The sequence below is a fragment of the Tupaia chinensis genome, unplaced genomic scaffold (assembly GCF_000334495.1).
Source record: "Tupaia chinensis unplaced genomic scaffold, TupChi_1.0 Scaffold147282_1, whole genome shotgun sequence".
Lineage (NCBI taxonomy): Eukaryota > Metazoa > Chordata > Mammalia > Scandentia > Tupaiidae > Tupaia > Tupaia belangeri.
Window position 1 is genome coordinate 2,652,591 of NW_006207133.1, and position 18,557 is coordinate 2,671,147.

General features: G+C 46.0%; 1 protein-coding gene and 1 pseudogene across 1 annotated transcript in view; both read left to right on the forward strand.

Annotated features, from left to right (window-relative positions):
- The window catches only part of MARCO (macrophage receptor with collagenous structure), a 45,899-nt gene extending 45,246 nt beyond the window's left edge, over nucleotides 1-653 (forward strand). Inside the window, exon 16 of the mRNA XM_006169546.3 lies at nucleotides 380-653. Coding sequence (XP_006169608.1) covers nucleotides 380-513 — 134 coding nt within the window. The 3' untranslated portion in view covers nucleotides 514-653. The remainder of the gene's footprint in view (nucleotides 1-379) is intronic.
- A 12,469-nt stretch (nucleotides 654-13,122) lies between these two features.
- The window catches only part of LOC102497287 (peroxiredoxin-1 pseudogene), a 20,663-nt pseudogene continuing 15,228 nt past the window's right edge, over nucleotides 13,123-18,557 (forward strand).

Genomic DNA, 18,557 nt, shown 5'->3' on the forward strand with positions numbered 1-18,557 from the left:
CCTCCTATTAGCTAGGATGTATAGATGAAGTTGCATTGCAGTATAATCAAATAATTCAGCTGTTTTCAATCCTATCCTGAGAACAGGGGTTGACAGAGGTGTGAATGCTGCAGAGCATGGAGAAGACACGGATCAAACACACAAGAAAGAGATTTCAAATATTGTATGGGTTACATATTAAATATGCGGATGAGACTTTGTCATAGCTTAAAGAATAGAATGGAGGCAGAGTCATTATAAAAGACCCAATTAGCCATTAGCACATGGGCCTGAATGGATATGAGGACAATGGGAAGTCTGCCCACACAGAAGCAGGGGCACCAATGTGGCTGCTTTACTTAGACTCTAATCCTGCTCTCCTTGCTTTCTCCATATCAAGGCACTGGGAAAATCTGGCTGGATGATGTTGCATGCAGAGGATCAGAGGAGACACTATGGGACTGCAGAAAGAATGCATGGGGTGCCCACAACTGTAACCACAGTGAGGACGCAGGTGTGGAGTGCAGCATCTAACCCTGAAGCCCTTTCTCTGATGTGTCCCTGAGGTGTCTATGGACTCATGGAGGAAGACAAAGGAGGAGTTCCCTAGGAGCAGCTGAGCAGCCTCTGGGGAGGGGTCACTAATAAAGCTCAAAGCACACCTAGTAATGTCATTAGCTGTGGCTGAATGTCCCTGAGTTAACATCTCCTGTCTTCTGTTGATGTGCCCACTCAAAGTACTCAATATTTATTGAATTCTCATGTGCACACTGGAACAGTAGAGTCTCAACTTATAGCCAAGGGGAAAAACGGTGCAATGCAGAAGGTGCAGGTTACCTGGAGCCAAATTAGTCTTGACCATCCCTTCAGTCATTTAGATATAGCATCTCTCAAAATAAGCTCTCCTTCTAGCATCAGAGCTGTTAACCATATTTTTGGCTCTGCAGCAAATGAAGAGGTTGGCTTGCATTTCCACCATATTGCATGATAAATATGAATTATACCTTTAAACCTGAAAGTTAATTCTCATTAGAATATAAACTCCATAAATGCTAGGATTTTTGTCTATTTTATTCGCCCCCATAGGGGCTCAGTAAATATTTATTGGATGAATGACAGAATTAAACAAGAAAGTGGAATACACCCTCTCGGAGAGATCTGGCTCCCCTCCCTCTTGTCAGTCTTCTCCTGGGCTATATAATCTTCAGGTGGAATCTCATAGGCTCTCTCCCTCTCTCTCTGGCTGGGTGTTGTAAATGGTTCCATTGAATGTTGACTCTGGGAGAGTGAGGTGCATGCATGATGAGATTCCATGGCATCATGGTTCCCTCTCGACCCATGAGGAAGCTCAGCCTCAGAGCATTAGAAAAATGGCCCAAGATCACTTGTAAATAATAGAGTCCAAGGTCAAACACCAGGGAGGAGGAGATGAAAGGACTGAGCTGGAGTGGCCAAGGATTCTGGCTGCTCATCACCCTCATCACAGTGTAAGAGTAACTCCCACTGGAGCCCCTTAGGGATTTTCCCTTTGAGACTTCATCCAACCATCCAGGACCAGCCTGTATCTTCCAGCACAAGGTCAGAGTTTCTGGGGAATTGAAGGACGCTGGCCTTCGAGATGGGGGAATGGGAAGCAGGACTCGAAAACTGGCTGTTCTAGTTTGGCAAAAGACTCTGTGATGTACTTTTCTCTGGCCTGTAGGATAAGGGTGAGGTAGGTCAGAGAGGAAAGAAGGTATCTTTTGCCAAATGAGAGGATCTGGGGCTAATTACATGTTTCGCAAATGTGCAATTAAAGTGTCTTATCAGCAACCCCTTCCCCTTTAATTCTTGTTGCCTGTTCCTTATCTCCCAAGGAGTTGTTTTTGTCTTTGTTTTTGTTTTCTAAAGGAAGAAAAGGGCAAGTATTGCCTGAACTGCACATGTCATTGATGCAATCTGAATCTCAAAGCTGACTTCCTGAATCTCTCCAGAAAGACAAGAGCTATGAAAATAGTTGAAAACAGAAATGATTTTCTAATTCTTTTCATTTAGCTTATAAAAAGACAAGCCTGACTGGCCTTAGCCTGTCATTTTAAGCAAGGGAAGTCTGAGCTGAGCAAATAGGAAGACTATTTAGGGAAAGTGTGCTCCCCTCACCACCACCCCACCCCTGGTGAATGGTAGGAAAAGGCAGTAGGAAGACAAAATGGAAGGGAGGGTCCTCCTTGACCTTCTCAAACCCAGCTTCCCCACCCTTATTTCCTATTCCAGGATCTGCAAGACTGATCCCTGTCTAGGGAAACCCCTTCTTGTGTCCCTAGGGTGCTGACTTGGCCTTAGGCCCTGACAAGGACGCCAGGCCTCATGAATCCACTACTGGCATACCCTAGAGAGCTCATTCTGACACCTTGCTGTTGGCTAAGAGTGCCAATAACTCACATTGGGCTCCTGCAAGCTCAGGTGGGGCTATTTTTGTAGTTTCTTCTTCGTCCACTCTAACTCAACGAAGGTTTATTGAATCTCAGTTTTGTGCCAAGCACTGTGCTAAGCACTGGGGATAAGTAGTGGAGTTAATATGGACTTGGTCTCTGTCCTCATGCAGCTTTCAGATTCATGAGGAAGCCATGTTAATCAAAGAAGGACGCATTGGGAGCATGCAATGGAGAGGGGATGTGATCCGAGAGTCAGGGAAGGAAGAGTGGGAGTTAACTGACTAAAAGAGAGGGAGAAATCATCCCAGCCAGAGGGCAAGTAACCAAGGGCCAGAGAAAGGCTGGAGTGGCTGAAGCTGTGAGCAAATGCAGTAGGAAACAGGCTGCCTTCCTGGGTAGGCTGGAGCCCACAGTCTTATACAGCCATTAGAAAGTTTTCAAGTTTCCCAAGAATAAGCAAAACCACTGAAACATTTATAATGGTGGACAGAGTAACACGTTAAAAAGTAAAGATCATCAGATGGGCCAGATAGTGGCATAGTGAAGTAGTAAAATACAATGCTCTGCAAGGTTGACCTACATGGAAGGTTCCAGATTTGTGCCCAGAAACGTACCTAAGCATGCCAGGCATGTATGTGCTCGTGACTTAGGGCTGGTTGAAGCTGGGGTGGATCATGGAACCAAGGAAATACTGGGGTGTTGTCTCTGTTTCTCTGTTACTCAAGAAATAATAAATAAATAAACGCAACAATCATGACTGCAGGCTCTTCCAGAAGTCATTTGTGTCAGCTGCTCTCCTCCAAAGTATACTGGTTCTCTTTTTTTGCCCCCCTCCACCTCTCCCTCAGTTTCTCCCTTTCCCCTTTCTTTCCAGCCTCACTCGCACCTGTACCACACTTGCATACACATACACACACGCATTCTCAAATAGACACATTGACACACATGCACGCCCTTCTTTCCTTAGGAGTAACCAATTGTTTCCAGACACAGAATAGTGAAAATTCTTACAGAGAATGGACTGGCTTCCCCAACCATAGCAGTAAAGCCCAGAAATGAGGCTGTGGGTCAGCCACACCCAACGTTTCCCTTCCATGGCTTTGGTTTCAATTCTTAGCTATTGATTCCTCAACCTGTAAATGCAGACTCCTCTCCTGAGTTCCAGATATGTGCACACAACTGTGCACCAACTGCCTCCCCACAGAACACAGCTGAAGACGGATTTCTCATTGTCTGGCCCTCTTGTATTCCCACTCCAGTGAGCTGCTCCTCCATCTAACACCCAAGACAGAAACTAAGTGTCAGACACCTACCCATGGATCCCTCCCACCCACTTGCCACCTGCTTCATTAACCTATGTCATTGGCACTCTGCTCCTCCCATGTGATCCTTCTCGGGGTGCAGTGACTGTCACTCTAGGACCCGTGAGTATAATAAACTTTGTTTCTCTGAGCTTCTCCCATGTCCCCTCTTGTAGCTGTAACTTACTGGTCATTTCTTAAAAAAACGCAGGCCACTAGGACATCACATGACACAGAGTATTATTCCTACTTTACAAATGAGCAAACAGAGTCTCAGAGATGTTAAGTCATGAGACGCCACCACACCACTCTTATATTATATTATGACCACTGTGATGTAACTTTGTAGCTCCTCTCATCTGAAGTGAGGTCTGTCTTCCCATGCCTTAATCTGGTTTGGGCTGGAGTCTTGCTTTGGCTAAGAGAAAGTGGCAGGAGTGCTATGAAGCAGTTCCAAGCCTGGGCCACAAGGGACTTCACACTTGTTGACTTACTCTCCCAATCTCCCCATGTGATGAAATGAGCCCAGGCTGGCCAGTTGGAGGATGAGTGAGTTTGTGAAGGAAGACCCATGGGCCATGGCCAAGGCCACCATTCTAACCACAGCTAATCACATTAGAGAGCCCAGTTGAACTGTTCAAGTCCAGCCCACATCAGAAGAACTAATTGCCCAACTGACCCATGAACTCATGAGAACTTTCAAATGGTTGTGGCTTAAAGCCACTAAGTTTGTGTACAACAATAACCAACTGAAAAAGTTAAGAAGAGTGAGGACACATAACTGATAAGGAGCAGAACTAGGATTCAAACCCACGTTTACTTGGCACCAATGAGATTAAGAGGAGTGAGAGCTGTTGGCAGCTAGCACCTCTGCCAGGCAGTCCCTCTGATAAGCTCTCAGGCTGTGCTAAGCTGAGGAAATTTCCCTTTCAGATCTGCGGGGGCCTCCATATGTGGCCACAGAGCATCAGCACACTGGTTCTGTGGACAATTGTGGGACTGAAGAGGAACTGGATAAAGTCAGCACAGTGACATGCTCAGCTGTCCCAGAGCAGGGGTGGGGCTGCCAAGTGTTGGGCATGTGACACTGCGGTAGGAGGCTCGGCTGTTTGTGCACTTGAAATACGCCTCTTCCTCCCTTCTTCCGCTTGCCAGGAGATGCTGTGATTTGGGTGTCTTGGGCAGTCTGACTAAGTAAGGTGGATATGGCAGGGTCTTCAAAGGGACCTCATGCACAAGCCCACTTACCACTCCCCCGCCCAGCAGGATAGACCCCAGCACTTCCCAGCACCAGGTCACAGGGGCATGGCTAAGAACTGAGGTTCTGGAGCCAGAGTGCCTGGGTTAGAATTCTGGACAGTGAAGTCATCAACCCTCTCTGGGCCCTGGTTTCCATGTTTGTAGAATATGGTAACTGTTCCTCCCTCTTTGATTTCTACGAGGATGAATGAAAATGCTAAGTAATAAGAAAACCTTTCAGATGGGTGCTTATTAAATGCTAAGCACCTTCAGGACCCTCAGAACCAGTCCCACCCCCTAATATTCCCTCAGTACTGAGCTGTTCACACCAGGTAGACAAGCCATCACATGGCCCTCTCATGTGTGTCATGCTTACCAGTTTGGGATGGTGCATCTGTGGGTCCTCCAGAAATTGGCAAAGACAGAAGTGCAGAGGCTTTGTTGGGGGTGACATCTGTGAATGAAAAAGGTAGGAGTGGGGTTGGGAAGAAGAGCCTCATACTGTGATGTGCTGGTGAGCTCTATAGAGCCTGGGATTGGACAGAAATAGCCTGGCCCTACTTCCCTGTCCTTCTCAGTCCCCAAAGTGCAATGGCTTGGCTAGGAAATTGGAGGTGGTGCCAACATGCTACAGAAAGGCCGGAGGACCATAAGTCATCAATTCACAGAAAGAGAGACTATAGGTTAGTAAAAAAGTATTTAATAAAAGGTTCATCCTTACTTATAATAAAAGAAATTCAAAAAAGAGAGAACACTTGTTTGCATGCCAAATTGGCAATTAAATACATACCCTTGCTTTTGGTTCGAGAGGAGGGAAACAAGTGTTATCTACTGGGAATAAAAATATAGATGGGTTTTTGGTGGGGGAGGAGAACAATTTGGCAAGATGTAAACTATGTTAATCTGAGTTCTTCAGAGAGAACCAAGCTAGAACCAATAGGGCATATATGTAGATATATGAGAGGAGAGTTATTTAGAGAAGGGGCTTACATGATTATGAGGCTGAGAAATTCTGAAATAGGCTGCCTGCAAACTGGAGACCCTGAGAGACTGGTTGCATGGCTCAGATCAAGTTCAAAGGCCTCAAAGGGAGGGAAGGTGATGATGTAATTCTCAGTCTGAGGCTAAAACCCCAAGAACCTGGAGTGTCAAACTCCAAAGGCAGGAGAGCCTTGAGTTCAGATGTCCAAGGCAGTAGAAACCTATCCTGTTCTGTTGTGTCTCAAAAGAGAACACTCCACCTGTGTTTGTTCTCTCTGAGCTCCTCATTGACTGGATGGTGCCCAACCACTTCAAGGGCAGATCTTTAGGATATTTAGGGACATAGAAAAGTATTCATGATATATTTGTTTACTCAGCCCACATGTTAATCTCCTCCTGACACCCGCCCACAGATATACTCAGGACAATGCTTTGTCAAGTCTCTAGGTTTTCCTAAGTCCAGTCAAATTGACTTCCAAAACTAGCTACTGCATTAGCCAAAACTTTTTGAAACAGCCAAAGGAAATAATCAGAAATGCCCATTGTATTGGTCGGCCTTTGCTGTGTAACAAATCACAGCAATATTTAGTAGGCTACAATAATTATTTATGCTCACTCAAACCTTTCAGCTCAGTTAGGGATTGGCTGATCTTGGCTAGGCTATTCCAGGTTGCTCTACTTCAAGCTACAGCACCAGTTGGCCTTAGCTTCTAGCTACAGGTTGGGCTTAGGTTCCCTTCATCTGTCTTCCCTCTAGAGACCTTCTCCTGGTGAAGGCATGGACAAGAGTACAAGCAAAAATACACTGATTCCTCTGAAGGCTTGCACTCAGAAGTGGCATATTTCACTGGCCAAAGTAAGTCACATGGTCAAGCCCATGTGAAACAAAGAAGTTTCTTCCAATTCAAGTAAAAAGGTGGCAAAGCCCCATGGCAAAGCTCATGTACAGGAGGGGTACAGAACTCAGTCTCTCAAAGCATGTAAGTTCTTTGGAGTATTGTATAGAGTGCTGGGGAGTCACTCAAATGTGCCTTTAATGTGTATAAAGTCAACTACCTGTGCTTAGGAAAATTATACAAAAAATGGCAATTTTAGCAGTGGTCTAAAGTTATACTTTGCATATATCTTCCTTTTTATATGCTTTATATTATATATTTGTACATATACATTACTATAAGAAGTCTTCAAAGAGTTTATGGAAAATAAATATTATGAAAAAAATACACAGATATTAAAAGTTTTTGCCCCAAAATATTTAATTCTATTTTTCTATGAATTTTTTGAAATCTCTTTATGTAGATGATTGTATACAAAACAATGAATATTGCATTTATCTAAGAAGTTTTTAAAGGTATTTTGGCAACCATGTTTCCCCCTTTATGGGCTGAGATTTGCTTCTATTAAAGAGAAAAAAAAAATGGTACCAGCCAATGACCAATCAGTAGAGGTTTGGTTAATTAAATGATAGTATCCAAAATGCAATTATAGACTTGCCAACCATTATAAGTCATATTACAGGGGATATTTAGGAACATAGAAAAGTATTCATGATATATTTGCTTTAAGAGAAAAAAGTTACAAAACAGTATTGACAGAAGAACCACAGTTTAATAAAAATAATTGCCTCTTTCACTGTTACCATCTTCATCCCAGATTCAGTCAAGCACCTAAGAGTGTGAGTGGCCTTGGATGCTTTTGGGCCTGCCTGTCTCTCCCCAGCTCGACATGCCCACCCACACTGCCAGTGCCCCAGATTGATGGCAATAGCCTCCTGCCTGGCCTTTGTCCCTTCAGTCTTGCTCCCTCCTATCCACTTGCCAAAACAGCCAGAGTGACCTTCGATCTGGCCACTTTCCTGATTAAAATCTTTGAAGAACACTCACTGCTATTACAAAGAAGGCCCCACTCCCAGCCAAGGCATAAGAGCCTGTCATCCCAGGAGTGCCCTGCTTACCTCGCAGCCTTTGAACTGCTACCTTCCACCTTGTAGAATTTACCATCCAGCCTAAAAATTCAGTTCAGCCCCCTGGGGTGGCGGAGGTCATTCATGCTCCTCCTCCCCCTCCACCCCGCTCCTCTGACTAGCCAGTCTGAGGGTGCTTCAATGCCTCTCTCGGTCAGACCAAGAGCTGAGTCTGTCTTGCTGCCTCCCCACTGCTGAGCACAGCGCATGTGCCTTAGTCGGCTATTGTGTTGCCCATAACAGAAATAGCTGAGACAGGGGCCTCTTCCAGTGGGGCTGCACCACAGCACAGCGAAGAGCAAGAGTGAGGTCTGTGTCCCATGTGTGTTTCCTGGTCTCCCTCCCTCGCCTTACAAACCCACGAGACTGTAATCACAGCACACCCACCAATCTCGTAGTCACTCCAAAGGCCCCGCCTTTTGATTTCATAAAAACATTAATCTCTCTTTTATTTTATTTAATTTTTACCATGGTTTAGGTACATTTGACAGAGAGATGAGGGGTGGTGAGAGATCACACCCGCATGGAGAATGGTCATGCCACAGTCCTTTCTCCTCCATCCCCCTCGTTTCAGGACTGGGCGCACATGCACATGGGCCTGGCATGTTTCTCAAGCTGCCAAGTCCAGACTCAAACCACAAGTTCAGCCATGTGGGATCCAGCCACCTTAACCACTATGGGCTGGCCCTCAGTTTTCCTTTGAATACTTTCACAACCAAAGTTCAGCAAATACATTTTTGGGGAACACAAACCATAGCAGCATGGAGCACAGTGTGTGTGTGTGTGTGTGTGTGTGTGTGTGTGTGTGCAACCTAAAAGGTAAACTGAGACCAAGTATGTGAAGTAAGAGGAGTTTATTCGAGCCGAGTTCAAGTATAGTCTGACATGCAGCCAAGGTGGACAGGGTCAAGTTGTCCTGAACATGTGCACTAAGATTTCACAATTTTAAGGCAAATTTTAAAGGTAAAAACCACAAGTGGGAGAAGAGAGAGAGCGGGGATTATACCGGTTGTTTAGGGACAATTATCCTTGGCTTCCAGGATCAATAACAAGGGTGGCATCAGGCCAAGGCTGGACAGGCAGTCTCTGTGCTAATGTCCTTGCAGAAGTAGTCCCTGTGTCAGGTTGCAGTGGTCTTTGTACAAGGTTGCGGTTCAGGCACGGTTCTGTAAATAATAGTTGGAGTTACCAGGCACAAGAAACTGCCCTACCCATGGCCTTCCCTGGCTTGGTTTAGTTGGGGTTTAACACAAGTTGACACAAATGATTCATTTTGATTTTGACAGACTTACACAATATGTGCGCATGTGCACGTGCACACACACACACACACACACAGTATATATGTGGTCATCAAAAAGGTTTTGGGAAATGCATGTTGTGAAAAAACCCTGCGTGAATTTTAAGGTTTCACACCAAAATAAACTTGTAGTTTAATTCCATTTTCCATAAACTTTTGGAAGTCCCTTTGCATGTATATATATATATACATGTATATATATATGAATTATGTTAAAAGGTGTATTTTGTTTGTTTTTGCTGCAGGGCGCATACACTCACCAGAGAGAGAGAGAGAGAAAGAGAGGGAGGAAAAAAGAGAAAGAAGGAAAAAAGAGAAAGAAAGAGAGAGAGAGAAAGTGAGAAATCACCCCCAGGAGGGATGGTCATGCCAATCCCTTCTCCTCCATTTTTCCTCTTGGGACATTGGACACACATGCTCCTGCACCTGGAGTATTTTCCAAGCTGCCAGGCCCAGGATTTAGTCACCTTAATCCTCACAGCACCTGGCTGGTCCAAAATGTACATTCTTAAAGAAAAAAATTACTGGAAGGAATAGAAGGAAGCACACCAAAATGTTTCTACGTGGTGGTAGGCTTTTGATTTCTTTTTCTTTTCTTTGGTATATTTTCCCATGATTTGGGGATTGTGCATCATAAATCTATTTTTATAAGAAGAAAAAACTATTAATTGTTAGTTCCAGTAAACAATAAAGGCATAATATGTGGGCCTGCTGTTGGCATGGTGGTTAAGACAGCTGGATCCCACACAGTTGGCTGTGCAGTTTGAGTTTCAGACTCAGAAGTTTGAAAAACATGCTGGGTGCATGTGCATATGTGGATAATCTTGAGGGGAAAATGGAAGAAAGGGGATTGCGGTGTGGCCATCCCTTTTGAGAGGTGCTTCCTTCCTTTCTTTCTCACTGTCTTTCTCTCTGGTGACACATAAAACCCTATAGCAAATAATAATAATAATAATAATAATAATAATGTACAAATATGCATCATCAAAAAGCTCCGAATGTCTCCCTTCCCAAGTTCAGACTTTCTGCCTGGTCTACCATGTGTCGCTGGTGTGCAGCCCCTTCAGAGGATGGGAGGTGCAGGCTCCAGAGAACATCTATGCTGAGAAAGAAATGGGGTTGCAGCTGGGGGCAGAAAGGTGGGTTCAGGGGAGGACTTGATATTCGATAGCACAGTAAAATAAGTCGGGTTTGCAAGCTGATGGGGATGGCCCCGTGGAGAAGGAGGAATTAATAATTCAAGAGAGAGGGCATAATTTCAGGAGCTGAGTCCTTACGAGAACTAAAGGGCAAGGGATTCTGAGCAATTGGTGGGAGCAGGAATAGTTGTTCCATTACAGCAGGAAGGAAGGTGAAAACATGAATAAAGATGCAGTAGCCAGTGGATGTGGTGGGGGGAGATGAGAAACGGAGTTCTCATCTGATTGCTTCTATTTCCTCAGAGGGCATGCGCCAAGGTCACCACAAAGTAGTGTGGGAGGAACGGGTGCTGGAGGTCAAGGGGGAAGGATCTGACCCTGGGGTGGCAGGTGGAGGTGCTCTGCTACCTTTATCGAAGGGTCAGGAGAATCAGGAGGCCACCCATTGAGCGCCTTCCCTGTGCAGTTTAGTCCACAGAACAGCCTTCAAGGCAGATGCCACAAGGACTGTTAAACAGATGAGGTGTGTTCAAGGTCACACAACTGGTGAGAGGCAGAGGGAAGACTGGAACCCAGAGATGAGTGTCCTCCAGTGGTCTTGCAGAAGACACCTTTGCTGCACCTTCAGCAGGTAACCCATTTCTGCCCAGCTGGGCATTGTCTCCAGCTACTGCTAACCTCTGGCAGGATCCTGTCTCCCAAGGATGGCAAATTTAGAGGCTCAAGTATATCAGTGCAGATGGTTTAATGTCCTACCTCAAGGACCCCTCACTGGGCTCAGTCCTACCCACGCCTCACTTTCCTTTCGGTATTCCCAACCTCACAATCTCTCACTTGCATCTCCTCCTGCAGTTCAGCAGACGTTTACACACCCGATGTGTGCAGTGCCCTGTGGAACGCCGGAAGACGGAATCAAGACCCAGTCCCTGCCCCAGGTCAGGGAACTGGAGAAACATCACACAGTGATGGGGCTATTGGTGCCATTGGAGTCTCTCCACAGGCCCATGGCCAGCCTGGAGTTCCTCCCCTCACACTCCTCTCCAAATCTGTATTGTAAACTTTTTTCTTTTCTTTTTCTAAGTTTCTTTATTTCTTTCTTCCATGAGTAAGAGAGACAGAGCCAGCACTACCAACAGGGTCCTGACACAGAGATGCAGCCCTAGCCTCGACCAGCTTCAGATCGTGGTCACGTGTGTTCCTGAGGTTTAGGGAGGTCTCTGGATGTGAAAAGAACCTTTCCAGGTGGGTCAACCTTGCAGAGTCCTGTCTCACCCAGGTGCCGCCTCTGGCCCCTGTATTGTAAAATCTTAATGGGCATGTGTAATACTGCTTTATGGTGGCTCCAAAGTTAAAACATGAAATTTATGTTTGTTAAAGTGCATGTTAAGACAGCGTTTTTTCTGGTCATGGACCACGGATGAGCAGAAAGAGGTACTCTCTTCACCTTTTGCAGGGGCTGGAAAATACCAGGCAGGTGCACTATGGTGTGCTGGAGCTTGGGCCCCAGTGAGATCATAGTAAACTTGGGACGGTGACTGGCTGTTCATTGCAGGTAGTGGCAGCGCTGCGACTGAGGAACTGTCCACAAAAGGGTGCCCATCCCTTGAAACACACGTAATCCGGGCTGCTCCGCCCTCAGCGCCGGTGGGCTGGTCTCCACTTTGCGTGCGTGGTAGAAGGCTCCGGGCTTCATTTACCTGCAGAGCCGGCAGCGCGCGAGGTGGCTTTCCTTCTCCGGGCACGTGGGGGCGCTGCAGGCCGTGCTCAGCCTGCCAGGCTTTGGCCTCGGTCTCCGCCGGGCTGCAGGCCGGCCGAACCGGTGGAGGCTGCGGGTTCCCGGAAAAATCCTAGAGCCTGCGCGGCACCGACCCAGCCCAACTATCCCGGAAGAAATGTGCTTTATTTGTCCCCAGTCTGGACAAACTCCTTCAGCCTTCCCTTGCGATGCTGGGTAATAAAAGCGATCTACTATTGGTCCTGGACAGATGGCATTCGTAAGGGTTGTGCACCCTGGGAAAGGAAAACCCCCGTTCGTTAGGTACCTGCTGTGAACTGGTCCTCCGTGAGTTCGGGTTTTTGTTTTCCCACAGTTCTTGCTATAGTGTGTGTGTGTTCTTGCTAGGGAGAGAGTGAGGGAGAAAGGGACAGACAGAGAAAGCACCCCCAGGGGGAATGGCCACTCCACAATTCCTTCGTTCTCTCTGGATTTTGGGCACTCACATGCCCACAACTGGTGTGTTTTTCAAGCCGTGGGTGGGGAACTCAAATGGCACAGTTGGCCATGTGGAACCAACTATGATAACCACCATGCCACCTGACTGACTTTGCGAGGTTCTTTATATACATTAATTTCTCAAAATCATCTCGTATCATTCTGTGACTCCCATTTACTAAGAAGCATACTGAAGCTCAGAGGGGTTATGTTATTTGCCCAGAGCCACACAGCAAGTTGTTAAGCCCAGAACTGGAGGTCTAAAACCAAAGCTAACCTAGATCCCATAATCTTCCCCTAAACCTGCCACCCCCTTCCCATGTCCATACCCCAGGGACAGGGATAGGAGGAGGTGGCTGCTCCAGCAGGTCTGACAGAGGATTGCCTGAAGAACTCCGGGAGCCTGGAAGCCCTAGAAGAGAAAGGCAGCAAAGCAGTCAGGGGGCCCGAGTTCTAGTCCCTCTTTGGTCCCCAGGCCAGGTTCTTCACCTCAAGGGCCCATTTCCTCATCTGGACAAGGAAGGGTGGGACTAGACTGTGTGTGCCTGGAGGACTCCCTGACTAGGGGCTTCCTGTAAGAGCCGGCTAGTGAACATGGAAGAGAGCTGGGAGGGGGCCTTCCTGAAGACGCTTGGAGTTGTGCCATCTGTGAAGTGGGTAGGTGGAAACCAGAGGACCAGTGCCCCTGAAAAATGCCCCCAGCCCCAGGCCTGCCAGAGGAGGGCAGTTGGTCTGAGAAGGGAGGTAGCAGAGCATCTAAAGCCCACAGCAGCAGGTGATTCCCCATGGTCTTGAGGTCTCCCTGATGTGGGAGAACTCACCCTTCCCTCTGCTGGAAGATGTCTCCCTCTCTGGCTCCTTCCTCCCTGTGTTTCTGGTTTAATTCTATTCCGGCAAACCCCATCCAGGCACTTTCTAAGTGCCAGGCCCTGCTACAAGTGCTGGACATGGAGAGGGACCCGACCTGTGCTGGCTGCACCCTAGAGGGAATAGTGGCCCAGCTGGGGAAACAGAACCACCCACAGATAACTGGACAAACCAGTATGGGGTCCAGGGACACAGAAGAAGATGGAGAGCTCCCAGGACAGGTAAAAGTTGGGGACAGCTTAGTTGGGGAGCCCCACCTGAGCTGGGAGGGTGGGTAAAAGTCATCCACGGGAGAGAGCAGATGCTGGAGGGAGATACATAAGCCTCTCAAGAACCAGGGTGAGGGTGGGCCGAGGACTGGACATGTAGGGGGGAGACCAGTGAGGAAGCTGGCACAGCAGCCCAACTAAGAAATGATGAGTGCTGGGACATGCCAGGCTTGGGATGGGAGGGGTCCTCAACACACAGAGTGGAGGATGGAGTCTCAGCTGGTTCCCGGGTTCTGGGCCACAGAGCCCAGGATTGCCGTGTGCTATTCCCCAAAACAGAGAGCTCCGCAGGGGGACAGGCTGGGAGAGAGAAGCTTGGGTTTACCTGTGGGACAGGCGAGAAGCTGTCCAGTGGTCACAGACAGGAGGAGTTCTTTGGGGCTACCTGGGCCTGCTGAGGAGATCTCAGAGACAATTAAAGCAGTCCGAGATGCTGATTATGGCCCCTGCTGTCACTGATAAAAGAGGCTGCAGTTAATTAACAACAAGCCTCCTCTCCTAGGGAGCTGCATTTACGGTGCTCTCAGCTCTGACTCCTGGTGAAGGATTTGCCTCTCTGAGCGTCTTTCGCTGATGGCCCAGGAGCCTCAGGCCAAACCCCCAACAGACGAGGTGAGGTGGGCATGGGGACTTAGCTCAAACTGAAATGAGACATGTGGGCTTAAGCCTGCCCACCTGGGTGCACTCTTTCGAGCAGCTTCTCAGTGCTAGGCACGATGCCCGGCCCTGAGGACCAGGGGAGAAAGTCAGGGCCCAGACCTCCCAGGGAGTTCACAGCCTGGTGGGGAGACAGAGGCACCGGTAGACAATGCCGATAGTGCATGACACATATAGCCAAAGGATGGGGATAGGAATGCCCCAAGAGCAAAGCTCGAGAAGACTTGAGGGAGGCGAGGGAATGGGGTGTGGTGCTCTCCCATCATTACTTTCTGGTTCAATTACAAGATTCCCCTTTTTACTGAGCACCTATTATTATACCAAGCCCTTGAGATGAAGCAAATGCAACCTTTACCACCACCTAGAAGGCACTTTCTAGAAAGAAATCAACACTTGGAAAGCAAAATGGTCTTGTTTTAGATCACACAGTTGGTAAGGAGCAGAGATGGGGCTCAGACCCAGGGAGCTCTGACTACAAGACTCCAACTCTATCCCGTACAGCCATCTCTGGACTTAGCACTACAGGAGGCACCACAGGAAAGGTATAGAAATGAAGAGTAACCAAGGCTTGAGTTGGGCATCTAGGAAGAAAGGTAGAAAAATCAAAATGTGCAGGAGGACTATTAGAGGTCATCACTTGAGTGGACTTCCTTCATTTCAGAGACAATGTTGTCTAGACGAGTCACTGGGCCAGTGGGATTGGCCTTAGCACACAGCTGGTGGACTGTTGAGCTAGACTAGAACTCAGGTCTCCTGGATCCCAATCCAGGACCCTTTCCACCTGTCCAGCTGTGCTATTCTTTATGGGACTCTCTCTCTCACACACACACACACACACACACACACACACACCTGCCCTAATTAGTGACTCATTCTGTCTTAGGCTAATGCAATAATTTGATGTTTTCAGGTCACAGTGAAATGGAAATTGCTTGGAACAAACTCCTGCCATGGCTGTATCTTGGGGCAAAATGGAGGGGCTAGTAGAGACGGGAACATCTCAGGGGACATCTCACATTGTAGAGGAATTTTCCCAAGGGCCTCTATGAACAAGCTGCAGTGACGAAAAGACTTCACAAAATAAACAATTTGGCATACAGGTGTGGTCAGAGAGACTTCCTGTCCTGGCCTTTGTTGGCTGAACAATTCAATGATGTTTCTCATGTGTAGGCCAGATATTCAAACATTGCCTTAATATACAATTATTTAAAATGTATTTCACATAAAAGTAAAACATTCCTTTGATAAAAGGGTCAAACAAAGGCCAGTCAGATGGCATGGAAGAAAGCTTTCCTTTTACATTGAGCCTCACTCTGTTCTCTTCCCAAATGTACTTGACACTAAACAGGCAAAAGTCAGATTCCTTATTTTCATCCAAAGATTTGCTCTTGCACTTCTTCTCTCACTTATGGAGCAACCATTCATATAGTGTCTCAAGCCAGAAATGGTTACAGTTGTCCCCTCAAATCTCTTATGCATGGGGATACATGCCAAGACCCCACTGGATGTCTGAAACCAGAGGTAGTACTGAACCCTATTTATATTACGATAAACTAGCCAGCTACTGAGTGACTAACATGTATAGGTAGCATACACAACATGGCTACTCTGGGCAAAGGGATGATTCATATTCTCAGGAGGAAGGAGCAGGATAGTTTGAGATTTCATCACACTACTCAGAACAGCACATGATTTAAACTTTATAAATTGCTTATTTCTAGAATTTTTCATTTAGTGTTTTTAGACAGCAGTTAATTGCAGGTAACTGAAGTCATGGAAAATAAAAGTGTGGATGTGTGGGAAACTACTGTATTAGTTTTGAGTGTATTTTGCCCCCCAAATAATATAGTATAATTTATATACAGTATATAGGCATTTGATTGACATAAATAGCATAAGGCCAAACACACCGTCCTCCATGGAGCAGGTTTTATTTTTACCTTGTCCCCCCTAATGGCTACAGGACATCCCATATGGCAGAGACAGTGTAACAACCCCCCGCCCCCATTGGTGGGTACCAGGCTGTTTGCAGTCTTTGCTGTTCCCAGCAGAGCTGCTGTGAGCATCCTTCCTGGGACGTCTTGGTGTGCCTCAGCAAAGGCACCTGCTGGGCTGGTCCCCATTGTGGATTGCTGGGTTTAGTGGTATTCGTATCTTGAACGAGGACATATTTCTAAACTGTCTACCAGAAAGATTGTGCCAGTTGATTTCCACCAGTGGTAAGAGGGTGCCTATTTCCCCTTTGACAATGCTGGGTAATAACAAGCAATTTAATATTTGCACCCCCCCCCGCCCCCATTGGTGGGTACCAGGCTGTTTGCAGTCTTTGCTGTTCCCAGCAGAGCTGCTGTGAGCATCCTTCCTGGGACGTCTTGGTGTGCCTCAGCAAAGGCACCTGCTGGGCTGGTCCCCATTGTGGATTGCTGGGTTTAGTGGTATTCGTATCTTGAACGAGGACATATTTCTAAACTGTCTACCAGAAAGATTGTGCCAGTTGATTTCCACCAGTGGTAAGAGGGTGCCTATTTCCCCTTTGACAATGCTGGGTAATAACAAGCAATTTAATATTTGCCAATCTGAGATGTGACTAATGAAGTCTCATTGTTGTTTTGAATTACATTTCTTTAATTATGAGTTAGGATGAGAACAGTTTCATACTAGCTTTCATTTTTAAGAACTTCCTCTTCACATCTGCTCATTTGGAGTCTTTTTCTCTATGATTCTCTCAACGTAAATTAAGGAAATTAGGTTTTTGTCTGTTATATGCATTGCAAATACCTTTACAGTTTGTCCTGAAGCTTTTTTTTCTTTGTACTCACACTTTTAATTTTTTCTATAGTTGAATTTATCAGTCTTTTCCCTTGTGGCTTCAGGGTTAAGCTGTTATTTAAATATTTTATAGCTCATTCATTTTTCACCCGAATAAAGTGTAAGCTGCTTAGAGCATTGCCTGCAGATTCTAACACAACACTTTATTGTGTTCAAGAAGCATGCCTTGAGCTTTACTGATTAGATAGATAGATAGATGAATATTAGATGTCTGGCAGATGAATAGATAGATAGATAGATAGATAGATAGATAGAGATAGATTATAGAGATAGATAGAGATAGACAGAGATAGATAGATGATAGATAGATAGATAGATAGATAGATAGAGATGATAGATAGATAATAGATAGATAGATATAGATAGATATAGATAGATGATAGAGATAGATAGATAGAGATAGATTATAGAGATAGATAGAGATAGACAGAGATAGATAGATGATAGATAGATAGATAGATAGATGATAGATAGAGATAGATAGATAGATGATAGGTAGAGATAGATAGATAGATGATAGATAGATAGAGATAGATAGATAGATGATAGATAGATAGAGATAGATAGATGATAGATAGGCGATAGAGATGATAGATAAGAGATGAGTAGGGAGATGGATGGGTGGATGGAGGCAGGTGTAGAGGGGTAGAGGGAATGAATGAATGGTTGGAGGGATAGATGATGAGTAGGTACACAGATGGATGAATAGGTAGATGGATAAGTGGAGGGAGGAACAAAGAGATGGATAGATAGATAAATAAATGAGTAGACAGATAATAGTTTTTTGACAATGTTAACCATTGCCTGTTTTCAATGAAATGTTTTAAAATACAAATTGTATTGTGTGCTCTTTGAACCATTCTCTCCTGTTGATTTTTCTCAACATCTCTTAAGAGTTTCATCCAACTGTCTCCCTGTCTCCCCTTCAACCTTCCTACCAGGCTCCTTTCTCCCTGCCTGTCCCTTAAAAATTGATATTCACTATCTTTGTCCTTCATTGTCTAAATATTCCCTGACCAGAATGATGTCAAGGAGTTGTTGGGGTGATTATCCACCTACTCCATCTGCTTCTCCCCAAATCAACCCCCAAGTAAATGAAAAAAAAAGGAGAGGGAAGAGAAGAAAGAGGTGAGGGAGAGGATGAAATAGGTGAAACATATGTTGTTTCATTCTTCAGCAAAGTTTGAACAAAAATGTTTTTCAAAAACTGCTGTTTCTACTGCTACCATCTAAGCAGGCACAGGGGCCTACATGTGCCCACAGAGCCGAGTTAAGCTGAGATCCCTCCCAGCCTTACTGCTGCTGTCCATCTCTCCCTCCTGTGGTTAGTCCCAATGCCTGGGCCACCTTGCCCATTGCTGCAGCATCACCATCCTCCAGTGTCCCATGAGTGCCTTCTCCCCAGCA